The sequence below is a fragment of the Sapajus apella genome, unplaced genomic scaffold, assembly GCF_009761245.1.
Source record: "Sapajus apella isolate SASKATOON/1434 unplaced genomic scaffold, GSC_monkey_1.0 scaffold2, whole genome shotgun sequence".
Lineage (NCBI taxonomy): Eukaryota > Metazoa > Chordata > Mammalia > Primates > Cebidae > Sapajus > Sapajus apella.
Window position 1 is genome coordinate 74,912,230 of NW_022436942.1, and position 14,955 is coordinate 74,927,184.

General features: G+C 44.6%; 1 protein-coding gene and 1 non-coding gene across 4 annotated transcripts in view; both read left to right on the plus strand.

Annotated features, from left to right (window-relative positions):
• RNFT2 (ring finger protein, transmembrane 2) overlaps positions 1-14,955 on the plus strand; it is a 122,841-nt gene that overhangs the window by 16,931 nt on the left and 90,955 nt on the right. For all 3 annotated transcript variants that reach the window (XM_032240843.1, XM_032240848.1, XM_032240838.1), the window contains one exon: positions 12,399-12,499. In XM_032240843.1, coding sequence (XP_032096734.1) covers positions 12,399-12,499 — 101 coding nt within the window. The remainder of the gene's footprint in view (positions 1-12,398; positions 12,500-14,955) is intronic.
• On the plus strand, positions 11,842-11,997 carry LOC116528192. The gene has a single exon (XR_004258915.1). It is a non-coding gene; the product is annotated as a U1 spliceosomal RNA (small nuclear RNA).

The following is a 14,955-nucleotide window of genomic DNA, read 5'->3' on the forward strand; positions in this document are numbered from 1 at the left end:
AATGTACAAGTATCTTTTTGGAATAATGACTTCTTTTCCTCTGGGTATATACCCAGTAGTGGGATTACTGGATCAAACGCTAGTTCTTCTTTTAGTTCTTTAAGGAATCTCCACACTGTTTTCCACAGCAACTGTACTGGTTTCCATTCCCACCAGCAGTGTAGAAGTGCTCCCTTCACCTCATCCACACTAGCATCTATTGTTTTTTGATTTTTTGATGATGGCCACTCTTGCAGGAGTGAGGTAATATCACATTGTGGTTTTGATTTGCATTTCCATGGTCATTAGTGATGTTGAGCATTTTTTCATGTTTTTTTTTTGGCCATTTGTATATCTTCTTTTGAGAATTGTCTATTCATGTCCTTAGCCCACTTTTTGATGGGATTGCTTTTTTCTTACTGATTTGTTGGAGTCCGTTGTAGATTCTGGATATTAGTCCTTTGTCAGGTGTACAGATTGTGAAGGTTTCTCCCACTCTGTGGCTGGTCTGTTTACTCTATTGACTGTTCCTTTTGCCGTGCAAAGGCTCTTTAGTTTAATTAGCTCCCAGCAATTTATCTTTGTTTTTATTGCATTTGCTTTTGGGTTCGTGGTCGTGAAATTCCATGCCTAAGCCAATGTCTAGAAGGGTTTTTCCAATGTTATCTTCTAGAATTTTTATAGTGTCAAGTCTTAGGTTTAAATCCTTAATCCATCTTGAGTTGATTTTTGTACAAGGTGAGAGATGAGGACCCAGTTTCATTACCCTACAGGCGCCTAGTCAATTATCCCAGCACCATTTGTTGAAAAGGGTACCATTTCCCTACTTTATGTTTTTGTTATGTTCAGTTAGCTGGAAGTATTTGGTTTATTTCTGGGTTCTCTATTCTGTTCTAATGGTCTATGTCCCTATTTTTATACCAGTATCATGCTGTTTTGGTGACTATGGCTTTATAGTATAGTTTGAAATCAGGTAGTGTGATGCCTCCAGATTTGTTCTTTTTGCTTAGTCTTGCTTTGGTCATGTGGTTCTTTTTTGGTTCCATGTGAATTTTAGAATTGTTTTTTCTAATTCTGTGAAGAATGATGGTGGTATTTTGATGGGAATTGCATTGAATTTGTAGATTGCTTTTGGCAGTATGGTCATCTTCACGATATTGATTCTACCCATTCATGAGCATGGGATGTGTTTCCATTTGTTCATGTCATCTCTGATTTCTTTCAGCAATGTTTTGTAGTTTTCCTTGTAGAGGTTTTTTGACTCCTTAGTTAGGTATATTTCTAAGGTTTTTTTTCTTTCTTGCAGCTATTGTAAAAGGAGTTGAGTTCTTCTTGATTTGATTTTCCACCTGGTCACTGTTGGTATATCGAAGAGCTACTGATTTGTGTACATTAATCTTGTATCTGGAAACTTTGTGTTTTTGTTTTTGTTTGTTTTTTGAGACAGAGTTTTGCTCTTGTTGCCCAGGCTGGAGTGTAATGGCACGATCTCAGCTCCCTGCAACCTCCACCTCCAGGGTTCAAGTGAGTCTCCTGCCTCAGCCTCCAGAGTAGCTGGGATTACAGACGTGTGCCACCATACCCGGCTAATTTTGTATTTTTAGTAGAGATGAGGTATCTCCATGTTGGTCAGTCTGGTTTTGAACTCCCAACCTCAGGTGATCTGCCCTCCTTGGCCTCCCTAAGTGCTGGGATTACAAGTGTGAGCCACCATGCCTGGCCAAAACTTGGTTTTATGTTGGCTGTGGATTTATCATAGATGGCTTTTATTATACTAAGGTATGTCCCTTCTATGCCAATTTTGCATAGATTTTTAATCATAAAGGGACGCTGGATTTTGTCGAATGCTTTTTCTGCATCTATTGAAATGATCATGTGATTTTTGTTTTTAATTCTGTGTATGTAGCGTATCACATTTATTGACTTGTGCACGTTAAGCCATCCCTGCATCCGTGATATGAAACCTACTTGAGCATGGTGGATTATCTTTTTGATATGTTGTTGGATTTGGTTAGCTAGTATTTTGTTATGCATTTTAGCATCTATATTCATCAAGGATATTTATTGGTCTGTGGTTTTCTGTTTTGGTTATGTCCTTTCCTGGTTTTGGTATTAAGGTGATGCTGGCTTCATAGAATGAATTAGGGAGGGGTCCTTCTTTCTCTATCTTGTGGAATAATGTTAAAAGGATTGGTACCAGTTTTCTGAATATCTAGTAGAATTCTGCTGTGAATCTGTCTGGTCCTGGACTTTTTTTGTTGTTGGTATTTTTTAAATTACCATTTCAATCTTGCTGCTTGTTATTTGTCTTTTTAGGATATCTAATTCTTCCTAATTTAAGCTAGGAGGGTTGTATTTTTCCAGGAATTTATCTATCTCTTCTAGGTTTTCTAGTTTATGTGTGTAAAGGTGTTCATAGCAGCCTTGAATGACCTTTTGTATTTCAGTGGTGTCAGTTGATGTATCTCCTTTTTCGTTTTTTTAGTGAGGTTATTTGGATTTTCTGTTTTCTTTTCCTGGTTAATCTTGCCAATGGTCTGTCAGTTTTATTTATCTTTTCAAAGAACCAGCTTATTGTTTCATTTATCTTTTGAATTGTTTTTCTGTTTCGATTTTATTTCGTCCTGCTCCGCTCTTGGTTATTTCCTTTCTTCTGCTGGGTTTGGGTTTGGTTTGTTCTTGTTCCACTAGTTCCTTGAGGCGTGACCTTACAGTGTCAGTTTGTGCTCTTTCAGTCTTTTTGATGTAGGCATTTAGGGCTCTGAACTCTCCTCTTAGCACTGCCTTTGCTGTATCCCACAGGTTGTGATAGGTTGTGTCATTATTGTCTTTCAGTTCGAAGAATTTTTTAATTTCCATCTTGATGTCGCTTTTGACCCAGTGCTCAGTCAAGAGCAGGCTATTTAATTTCCATGTATTTGCATGGTTTTGAAGGTTCCTTTGGAGTTGATTTCCAGTTTTATTCCACTGTGGTCTAAGAGAATACTTGATATAATTTCAGTTTTCTTAAATTTATTGAGGCTCGTTTTGTGGCCTATCATATGGTTTATCTTGGAGAAAGTTCCATGCACTGTTGAATAGAATGTGTATTCTGTGGTTGTCGGATGAAATGTTTTGTATATGTCTGTTTAGTCCATTCGTTCCAAGGTATAATTTATTTTTATTTATTTATGTTTATATTTTTATTTATTTATTTTGAGACCGGGGTTTCACTTTTGTTGCCCAGGCTGGAGAGCAATGGTGAGATCTCGGCTCACTGCAACATTGCCTCTGGGGTTCAAGCAATTCTCCTGCCTTAGCCTCCCAAATAGCTGGGATTATAGGTGCCCGCCACTAAGTCCTGCTAATTTTTGTATTTTTAGTAGAAACAGGGTTTCACTGTGTTGGCTAGGCTGGTCTTGAACTCCTTACCTCATGATCTGCCCGCCTCCACCTCCCAAAATGCTGGGATTATAAGCATGAGCCATCGCGCCCAGCCTCCAAGGTATAATTTAAATCCATTGTTTGTTTGTTGCCTTTCTGTCTTGACGACCTGTCTAGTGCTATCAGTGGAGTATTGAAGTCCTCCACTATTATTGGGTTGCTTTCTATCTCATTTCTGAGGTCTATTAGTAATTGTTTTATAAATTTGGAAGCTCCAGTGTTAGGTGCATATATGTTTAGAATTGTGGTATTTTCCGAACAAGGCCTTTTACCATTATATAATATCCCTCTTTGTCTTTTTAAACCACTGCTGCTTTGAAGTTAGTTTTTTCTGACATAAGGATAGCTACCCCTGCTCCCTTTTGGTGTCCATTTGCATGAAATGCCCTTTCGTACCCCTTTACTTTATGTGAGTCCTTGTGCGCAAGATGAGTCTCCTGAAAGCAGCAGTTGGTTGGTTGGTGAGCTCTTATCTATTCTGCAGTTCTGTGTCTTTTAAGTGGAGAATTTTGTCCATTTACATTCAGTGTTAGTATTGAAATGTGAGGTACCATTGCATTCATTATGCTCTTTGTTGCCTGTGTACTTTGGTTTTTTCATTTTTTGTTTTTGCTTTTTAACTTACATTTTTGTTTTATGGTCCTGTGTGATGTATGCTTTAAAGAGGTTCTGTTTTGATGTGTTTCCAGGATTTGTTTCAAGATTTAGAGCTCCTTTTAGCAGTTCTTGTAGTGCTGACTTGGCAATAGGAAATTCTCTCAGCATTTGTTTGTCTAAAAAAGACTGTATCTTTCCTTCATATATGGCTATTAGTTTCACTGGATACAAAATTCTTGGCTAGTAATTGTTTTGAGGAGGCTGAAGATAGGGCCCCAATCTTTCTTAGCTTGTAGGGTTTCTGCTGAGAAATCTGCTGTTAATCTGATAGATTTTCCTTTATAGGTTACCTGGTGCTTCTGTCTCACAGCTCTTAAGATACTTTCTTTTGTCTTAACTTTGGATAACCCGATGACAGTGTGCCTAGGCAAAGATCATTTTGCAATGAATTTCCCAGGTGTTTTTTGTGCTTCTTGTATTTGGATGTCTAGGTCTCTAGCAAGGCCAGGGAAGTTTTCCTCTATTATTCCCCCGAATATTTCCAAATTTTCAGAATTCTCTTCTTCAGGAACACTGACTGATTATTCTTAGGTTTGGTCATTTAATATAATCCCAGACTTCTTGGAGGCTTTGTTCATATTTTCTTATTTTTCTTTGTCTTTGTTGGATTGGGTTAATTCAAAGACCTTGTCTTCAAGCTCTGAAGTTCTTTCTTCTACTTGTTCAATTCTATTCCTGAGACGTTCCAGAACATTTCACATTTCTAAAAGTGTGTCCAAAGTTTCCTGAATTTTTTATTGTTTTTTTCTTTAAGCTATCTATTTCCATGAATATTTCTCCCTTCGCTTCCTGTATCGTATTTTGGATTTCATTGCATTGGGCTTTGCCTTTCTCTGGTCCCTGCCTGATAAGCTTAATAACTAGCCGGCTGAAGTCTTTTTCAGGTAAATCAGGGATTTTTTTTTTTTTTTTTTTTTTTTTTTTTGAGACGGAGTTTCACTCATGTTACCCAGGCTGGAGTGCAATGGCGCGATCTCGGCTCACCGCAACCTCCGCCTCCTGGGTTCAGGCAATTCTCCTGCCTCAGCCTCCTGAGTCGCTGGGATTACAGGCACGCACCACCATGCCCAGCTGATTTTTTGTATTTTTTAGTAGAGACGGGGTTTCACCATGTTGACCAGGATGGTCTCGATCTCTTGACCTCGTGATCCACCCGCCTCGGCCTCCCACAGTGCTGGGATTACAGGCGTGAGCCACCGCGCCCGGCCTTTTTTTTTCTTGCTTTGGATCCATTGCTGGTGAACTAGCGTGATTTTTGTGGGGTGTTGAAGAGCCTTGTTTTGTCATATTACCGGGGTTGGTTTTCTGGTTCCTTCTCTTTTGGGTAGGCTCTGTCAGAGGGAAGGTCTAAGGCTGAAGGCTGTTATTCGGATTCTTTTGTCCCATGGGGTGTGCCCTCATTGTAGTACCCTCCCCCTTTTCCTGTGGATGTGGCTTCCTGTGAGCCAACTGCAGTGATTGTCTGTCTTCTGGGTCGAGCCACCCAGTGAGTCTACCTGGCTCCTGGCTGGTACTGAAGGTTGTCGGCACAGAGTCCTGTGACGTGAACCGTCTATGGGTCTCTCAGCTGTGGATACCAGTGCCTGTTCCCATGGAGGTGGCAGAGGGTGCAGCGGACTCCGTGAGGATTGTCAGCTTTGGTGGTTTAATGCTCTATTTTTGTGTTGGTTGGCCTCCTGCCAGGAGGTGGCGCTTTCCAGAGAGCCTCAGCTGTGGTAGTGTGGAGAGGAACCTGCGGGGCACCCTAGAACTCCCAAGTTTACGTGCCCTTTGTCTTCTGCTACCAGGGTGGGCAAGAAGGACCATCAGGTGGGGGTGGGGCTCGGCGGTCTTTGCTGTGGGGGATGGGGGTGAGATTCCCAGGTCACTGGAGTTGTGTACCAAGGAGGATTATGGCTGCCTCTGCTGAGTCATGTAGGTCGTCCGGAAGTGGGGGAAAGCCGGCAGCCACGGGCCTCGCCCGGCTCCCAGGCAGACCGAAGGGCCAGTCTCACTCCCACGTGCCCCCGCAACAGCCCCCAGACTGTTTCCAGGTGGAGGGCGATAGGGGCTTGAAAGCCTGCCCCAGGCTCTCCACCTCCCAGCTGCCAAAGAAAAGGGCTTAGTTCTTCCCGCACCTGTGGAGTCTGCACACCGGATGCGCGTCCTCCCGAGAGTTCTGGCCAGGAGGCTCCTTACCCTGTTCAAATTGTTACAGAGTTCAGCTAGAGATTTGCTTCTCCCTGTGGAGTTATACCCCTTACCCTCCCGTTGGATCTCTGTGGTGCCAGCGGGGAATGGGCTGCTCGGGGACCCAGCGAGCTCCCAGGGCCCTTCTGCTGCTTCCTCTGCCCTGCATTTCACGCGCTCTCCAAACTGACTCAGCGCCAGGAAAAGTCGGAAACCTCTCCCGCAGACAGCCCTTCAGCTTCTCCACTGGGGGTGAGTGCTCGGGAGAGGAGGGTCCCCCTTTCCCACTTCCGCAGTTGGGGCACTCCCAGCTTTGGGGGGCCCCCCTGGGTCCTGCAGGAGCAGTCTGCTTCTTTCAGAGAGGCTGTGGGTCCTCTTCAGATTGCTGGTTTGTTTTTGCAGTTGATCTCCTAGAGCTAAGATTCACAATGCGAGCTTCCATACGCTGCTCTGTCTGGAGCGTCAGTCTAGCTCTGCCTCCCGTCCGCCATGATCTCTCTAAAACCTCTTCTTTTACTCTTTTATTTTGTAATTTTTAGAGACAGATTCTCACTCTGGCACCCAGGTTAGAGTGCAACGGCATGACCATAGCTCATGGCAGCCTCCAACTCCTGGGCTCAAGTGATCCTCCTACCTCAGCCTCCAGAGAGGCCATTCTTCTGCCTGCCACCCCCAGGTAGATCCCTGCGTGTTCCTTTCTTCTCTCCAACAGCCGCATCTCTTCCGTACCCCTGACCCAGTCCCTTTACCCTGCAGACATTCAGCTCATTAGCTCACTTTCATTTTTTGGTGTTTTGTTTGGGATGGAGTCTTGCTGTGTTGCCCAGGCTGGAGTGCAGTGGCATGATCTTGGCTCACTGCAACCTCTGCCTCCCAGGCTTAAGCAATTCTGCTGCCTCAGTCTCCCCAGTAGCTGGAACTACAGACACACACCACTATACCCGGCTAATTTTTTGTATTTTTAGTAGAGACGGGGTTTCACCACATTGGCCAGGCTGGTCTCGAACTCCTCACCTCAGGTGATCCTCATGTCTTGGCCTCTGAAAGTGCTGGGATTACAGGTGTGGGCCTCTGTGCCCGGCCCCATTAGGTTACTTGCATTCCACCCTCGTGCTTATGGCCATCCCTCTTATGCTGCTGGGTAGTCATAGAGCTTCACCACCATCCTCCTGAATGTCCTGTGTCTGCTGAGCACTAATTGCGTGCCTGGCACAGTGCTGAGCCCGTTGCTCATCTCAGCAGGTTCATCCCAGCAACCTGGGAGGGAAACAAAATTATTCTTTTGTCATTTTCCCACCGAGGAAAGAGTGGCTCAGAGACACTGGGTTCCTTGCCTGAGGTCACACAGCCAGTTCCAGTGCTGGCATCATGACTTGCATCCAGGTAGTTGAGCCTGTGCTCATCCCAGGTTCAAATCCCTGCTCCTCCATCCCCCTGCAGACCCTCAAATAGGTTACCTTGGTGATCTCAGACTCAGGCGCCGCCTCTGGAAAAGAGCCTGGTGGCACCAATTCACAGACCTGTTGAAAGGACTGAATGGAGCAGTGCAGCCAGGCCCATTGTGATGGTTCATGCCTATAATCCTAACCACTTGGGAGGCTGAGGCATGAGAATCATTTGAATCAGGAAGACAGAGGCTGCAGTGAGCCTAGATCACGCCACCATACTCCAGCCTGGGTGACAGAGTGAGACTCTGTCTCAAAAATAAAGAGCCAGGCGCTGTGGCTCTCACCTGTAATCCCAGCACTTTGGGAGGCCAAGGTGGGGGGGGGGTGGGTCACTTGAGGTCAGGAGTTCGAGACCAGCCTGAACAACATGGTGAAATCCCATCTCTACTAAAAAAAAAATACAAAATTAGCCAGGCGTGGTGGCACACGTCTGTAATCCCAGCTACTAGGGAGGCTAAGGCAGGAGAATTGCTTGAACCTGGGAGGTGGAGGTTGCAGTGGGCTGAACTCACCTCATTGCACACCAGCCTGGGCAACAAGAGTGAAACCTCATCTGAGAGAGGGGAGGGAGAAAGAGAGAGAGAGAGAGAAAGAAAGAGTGAGTGAGTGCATATAAGGTGTTTGGCACGAGTACCAGGCATGGTGGCTTATGCCTGTAATCTTAGCAACTCAGGAGGCTGAGGTGGGAGGATCCCTTGAAGCCAGGAGTTGGAGACCAGCCTGGGCAACATAGCAAGACCCTCTCTTCTCTACAAATTATTATTATTATTTTTTTTTGAGATTGAAGTCTCACTCTGTCACCGAGGCTGGCATGCAGTGGTGCAATCTTGGCTCACTGCAACCTCTGCCTCCTGGTTGTTCAGGCAATTCTCCTGTTTCACCCTCCTGAGTGGCTGAGATTACAGGCGCACACCACCATGCCTGGCTAATTTTTGTATTTTTAGTAGAGATGAGGTTTTACCACATTGGCCAGGCTGGTCTTGAAGGCCTGACCTCAGGTAATCCGCCTGCCTTAGCCTCCCAAAGTGCTGGGATTAGAGGTGTGAGCCACTGTGCCCAGCTTACAAATCTTTTTTAAAACATTAGCCAGGTATGGGGGCATGTGCCTATCATCCTACCTATTCAGGAAGCTGAAGAGGAGCATTGCTTGATCCCATAAGTTCGAGGCTGCAGTGAGCTATGATTGCACCACTGCACTCCAGCCTGGGCAACAGAGCAAAACCTTCTCTGTTAAAAAAAAAAGAAAGAAAGAAAGAAAGAAAGTGATGTTTAGAATGGTGCCTGGCATATAAAAAAAAACATTTAATTGAACTATTTTTTAAAAGTCTGTGCTTTCAGGAAAAAAAAAAAATCTCATCAAAAAGTGGTCTAAGGATGTAAAAAGGCAATTCTCAAAAGAAGATATACAAATGGCCAGCAAACCTATAAAGCAATGCTCAACATCTCTAATGATCAGGGAAATGCAAATCAAAACCATAATGCAATACCACGCAAGAATCCCCATCATCAAAAAATAATAGATGTTGGCGTGGATTTGGGAACACTTCCACACTGCTAGTGGGAATGTAAACTAGTACAACCACTATGGAAAATAGTGTGGAGATTCCTTAAAGAACTAAGAGTAGAACTACCATTTGATCCAGCAATCCCACTACTGGGTATCTACCAAAGGATAAGAAGTCATTATATGAAAAAATACTCACACACACGTTTATAGCAGCACAGTTCGCAATTGTAAAAATGTAGAACCAGCCCAAATGCCCATCAGTAACAAGTGGGTAAAGTAGCTGTGGTATATGTATGCAATGGAATGCTATTCAGACATAAAAAGGAGATTAATGGCATTCTCAGCCACCTGGATGGGATTGGAGATGACTATTCTAAGTAACTCAGGAATGGGAAACCAAACATCGTATGTTCTCACTCGTAAGTGGGAGCTAAGCTATGAGGACGCCAAGGCATAAGAATGATACAGTGAACTTTGAGGACTCTGAGGGAAAGGATGGGAAGGGATGAGGGGTAAAATACTATAAATTGGGTGCAGTGTATATAGGTCAGGTGATGGGTGCACGAAAATCCCACAGATCAGCACTAAAGAATGTACTCATGTGATACCACTGTTCACCAAAAACGTATGGAAATAAATTTATTTCTTCAGAAAAAGTCTGTGCTTTCTACTGCACAGGTGATCCCATAATAATCACCAGCTTCACTGACCCATCTATAGTATCATCTGCTTTCTCAAAAGCACTTGGTCCTCCATGTATCATGGAGGACAGCCCAGTTTCCATTTGCACATGAGCGCCTTGAGGTTCAGAGTTGGGGACAGAGTCAGAGGTCCTTCCTGACCCTTAGTCTCATTTTCTTTATGCAAACTCCTCTCTGCTGCTGTTAAAACAGTAGGAGGGGCCAAGGACAGTGGCTCACACCTATAATCCCAGCACTCTGTGAGGCTGAGGTGGGTGGATCATCTAAATTCAGGAGTTCAAGACCAGCCTGGCCAATATGGTGAAACCCTGTCTCTACTAAAAATACAAAAATTAACTGGGCATGGTGGCGGGTGCCTGTAATCCCAGCTACTCAGGAGGCTGAGGCAGGAGAATCACTTGAACCCAGGAGGTGGAGGTTGTAGTGAGCTGAGATTGCGCCACCACACTCCAGCCTGTAGGAGGCGGCTTTGAGGGCTAGGTCTCTCTCAAAGGCAGTAACATCTAAATGATGCTTAACTTAAATTGTAGTAGCTGAGAGGATGTCTGTATCCATGGATGGGCCTCCAGGGGTCCTTGATCCCCATGAAGACACAGGTGACATATTGTGCATGCCCGTATGTGCATGTTTTCCATCAGAGCAGGTCTGCGTGGGCCTTAGTAAGCTTAGGGTCTCAGCTTATTAGGAGAGAACTACCTTCTTTGTCCTTCAGATTCTGTCTTCCCAGAACGTGGCTAATTCCCTCTTCCTAGTGCACCTTTGGTTTGGATTCATAGAGAATTAAACTGGAATCTATTATTTATTGGAGCACAAAGAGCTGCCGGGTGGATTAATCACACTGATAAGAGCAGTTGGTTGGTTGGAGGTGGTTTCTAGCATCATTAACCTTGACCGCTCCTGGAGTGATGGGTGGATGGAGATATGCATTTGTGTCATCCACTCTCTGGAAATGTGCTTCGTAACAGTGTGTGGGGCACTGAACTGTGTCTGGAGACAGTGTGTATTGAGCATTTACCGAAACCACAGGGAAGGTTACACTGGGAAAGTTATGACCTCATCTTATTCCAGCAATGCAGCCAGTCCAGTCCAAGAAAAGACACGAGCTGTTGAGAACCCGCATCACAGGGGTCTGCGTATGTGTCCCAGGGCACACCGGCAGAAACACGCTCCTCTTTGCACCTCCTTCAGACACTTCCTAGGATTGCTCTCAGGCGATAAAACTGCTGGGAAACAGCAAACAGGATTTCCAGTGTGTCTTCCTGGGGATGAAACAGGAACGAGGCTGAAGAAAGAGCAATGGGGCTGGATTGTGTAGGGCTTTGAGAGTTAGGTGTGTACGTTTGGGTTTAACCCTACACTGTGGCCCTCCAGGGAATGGTCAGTCCGGGGCAGTGGGCCAGAGGTCTGTCCTACAACAAGTGAAAGCAGAAATTCCCAGCCTCTAGATCTGAATCTGCTGCTGGCTTGTAAACTCTTATCAGTCCTACCCCTTAGCAAGCTTGAAATATGAAATGTTTGCATTTCAAAATTTGACTTTTGCCTGTAATTTCAGTGTTTTGGGAGGCTAAGGCAGGAGGATCACTCGAAGCCAGGAGTTCAAGACCAGCCTGAGCAACACAGCAAGACCCTGTCTCTACAAAAAAAAAATTTTTTTTGTTTTAATTAGCCAGGTATACTGATGCCTGCCTGTGATGCTAGGTACTCAGGAGGCTGAGGCAGGAGGATCACTTGGGCCCAGGAGTTCACAATGAGCTATGATCACACTACTGCACTCCAGCCTAGGCAACAAAAAAGTAAATAAAAATAAAAATTTTGATTTAATCTTTAACAACAACCTCATTTTCGAATGAAGACACTGAGACTCAAAACACATGCCCTTGACGTTTCTTAACCTCTCTGTGCTTCGCTCTTATGAGCATTTTATGCACTTTAATTCTTACAGCTCTATAAGGTAGATATACTTACCTGGCAGGGGAGATGCCGTGATCACGAAGGTGGTTTTCCCAGGGTGAGGCTTATCCATTGCACTCCGGATGTGCCAACCTTTGCAGTTTCCCCAAATGTGGGAAACTCGACTGCATAATTTGTGGTAGTGGGGGACTGCATTTTTTTAAAAACTGTATGAGGTAGATACTAAGATATACCCAATTTCCAGATGAGAAAAGGGAAACTGAAAGAGTTTAAATAACTTGACTGGAGTTGGACAGCTCCCACACAGGATTTGACCGGGGATTTGAATGCGTGCCATCCCAGTCCAGAGTCTACTACGAACCATGGTGCTGTCTTGCCTTTCTAGGTAGTTGATCAAGCATATATCCACCATTCTGCCACCTGCTCTGTGACCACCGCCTGGGTCTCAGTTGGATGGAAAGGTGCTGGTGCCCTTCCCCTCACCTTCAGCACCACTTCCTTCAAAACTTTGACAAAGCGAAAAGCTGCCAGTCATCAGGGTACATTCTGGAAGGTTCTGCCACGTGTATCTTTGGTATCACAGATCTCTTGCTTTGTCTCCAGGAGAAGAGGTCGGTGCTGGTCATCTTGTGGATCTTGGCCTTTCTGGCGGGGAACACCCTCTATGTGCTTTATACATTCAGCTCCCAGCAGCTATACAACAGGTGAGCGTGGGAGTCTGACCCCCACCATGGGAGAGTGGGGCACTTGGCTGGGCTTGGGGCACATACCTTTCACTTTGGAACAAGGCACGAGCTCTATGTCACATTGTAACTTCCAAATTCCACCCTGCTGTTACTACACACATATACCTAGACCACACTCAGTAGTAAAATTCAAGGCAAGCCACATAGGTAAACTAACACCTTCTAGTTACCAAACACTAAACAGAAACAAGTGCAATCAATTATAATACTTGATTTTATTTAACCCAGTATATCCAAAATATTTGGGGGTTGTTTGTTTTTGGTTTTTTTTTTGAGACAGGATCTCGCTGCATCACGCAGGCTGTCAGTGGTGTGATCACGGCTCACTGCAGCCTCGACCTCCCTGGGTTCAGGTGATCCTCCCACCTCAGCCTCCCCAGTAGCTGGTACTACAGGTTCATGCCACTACACCTGGCTAATTTTCATATTTTTTGTAGAGATGCGGTTTCCCTATGTTGCCCAGGCTCGTCTCAAATGCCTGAGCTCAAGAGATCCACCTGCCTTGGCCTCCCAAAGTACTGGGATCAATAATAGGCATGAGCCACTGCGCATGGCCCCAAAAGATTGTCCTTTCAACATGCAATCAACATAAAAATCATAAATGAGATATTTTACGTTCTTTTTTCACATTAAGTCTTTGTAATCTGGTATCTTTGTAATCTGGTATCACGCCTGTAATCCCAGCACTTTGGGAGGCCAAGGCAGGTGGATCACCTGAGGCCAGGAGTTCAAGACCAGCCTGGCCAACACTGTGAAACCCCATCTCTACTAAAAATACAAAAATTAGCCTGGCGTGGTGGCAGGTGCCTGTAATCCCAGCTACTTGAAAGGCTGAGGCAAGAGAATCGCTTGAACCCAGGAGGCAGAGGTTGCAGTGGGCCGAGATTGCACTATTGCACTCTGGCCTGGGCAACAAGAGTAACACTCCATCTCAAAACAAACAAACAAAAGTTAACTGTAAGGCAGGCTCAGGCAGTGCCTTTCAGAAGAAGGCATTGCTGTCATAGGAGATGACAGTTCCGTGTGTGTTACTGCCCCTGAAGACCTTCCAGTGGGACAAGATGTGGAGGTGGAAGGCGGTGATATTGATGACCCTGACCCCGTGTAGGGTGAGGCTAAGGTGTATGTTTGTGTCTTAAGTTTTAACAAAAAACTTTAAAAATAGGAAAAACCTTATAGAGTAAGGATATAAAGAAAGAAAATATTTCTGTACAGCTGTACCATCTGTTTTAAGCTAAGTGTTATAAAATAGTAAAAAAAATAAAAACTAAGTTTACAAAGTAAAAATGTTACAGTAAGGTAAGATCAATTTATTATTGAAGAAATAAAAATTTTAAAATCAATGTAACAGCTGGGCATGGTAGCTCACACTTGTGATCTCAGCACTTTGGGAGGCCAAGGCGGGAGGATCACCTGAGGTCAGAAGTTCAAGACCAGCCTGGCCAACATGATGAAACCCCATCTCTACTTAAAAAAAAATAACAAAATTAGCCAAGAGTGGTGGCAGAAGCCCGGAGGCTGAGGCAGGAGTATCACTTGAACCCAGGAGACGGAGGTTACAGTAAGCCAAGATTGCATCGCTGCATCCAGCCTGGGTGACAGAAGGAGACTCCATCTCAAAATAAAATAAATGTAGTGTAGCCTACATGTACAGTGTCTGTAAATTCTACAGCAGTGTATAATAATGTCCTAGGCCTTCACATTCATTCACCACTCTCTTACTGACTCACCCAGAGCAACTCCCAGCCCCGCAAGGTCTATTGATAGTGTCTTATATGGGTACACCTTTTTTATCCTTTATTGGTATTTTTACTGTGCCCTTTCTGTTTAGATATACAGATACCATTGTGTTATAATTGCATACAATATTCAGTACAGTAACATGCTGTATAGGTTATCTTTGTAACCTGAGAGTAATGGGCTACATCATTTAGTCTAGATGTGTAGTAGGCTGTGCTAGCTAGGTTTGTGTAAGTCAGCTCTGTGATGTTCACGCAAGGACCGAATCACCTAAGGATGTGTTTCTGAGAACATGTCCCAGTCATGAAGTGATATATGACTGTATTTGATTTTCCCTCCAATCTGATGAATGCAACAGCTTTTAAAAGTTATTTTAGGCCTGGCACAGTGGCTCAAGCCTGTAATCCCAGCACTTTGGGAGGCTACAGTGGGCAGATAATGAGGTCAGGAGATCAAGGCCAGCCTGACCAACATGGTGAAACCATGTCTCTACTAAAAATACAGAAATTGGCTGGGCATGGTGGCAGGTGCCTGTAATCCCAGCTATTTGGGAGGCTGAGGCAGGAGAATCACTTGAACCCAGGAGGTGGAGTTTGCAGTGAGCTGAGATCACGCCATTGCACTCCAGCCTGGGTGACAGAGGGAGACTTTGTCTCCAAAAAAAGAAAAAAAAA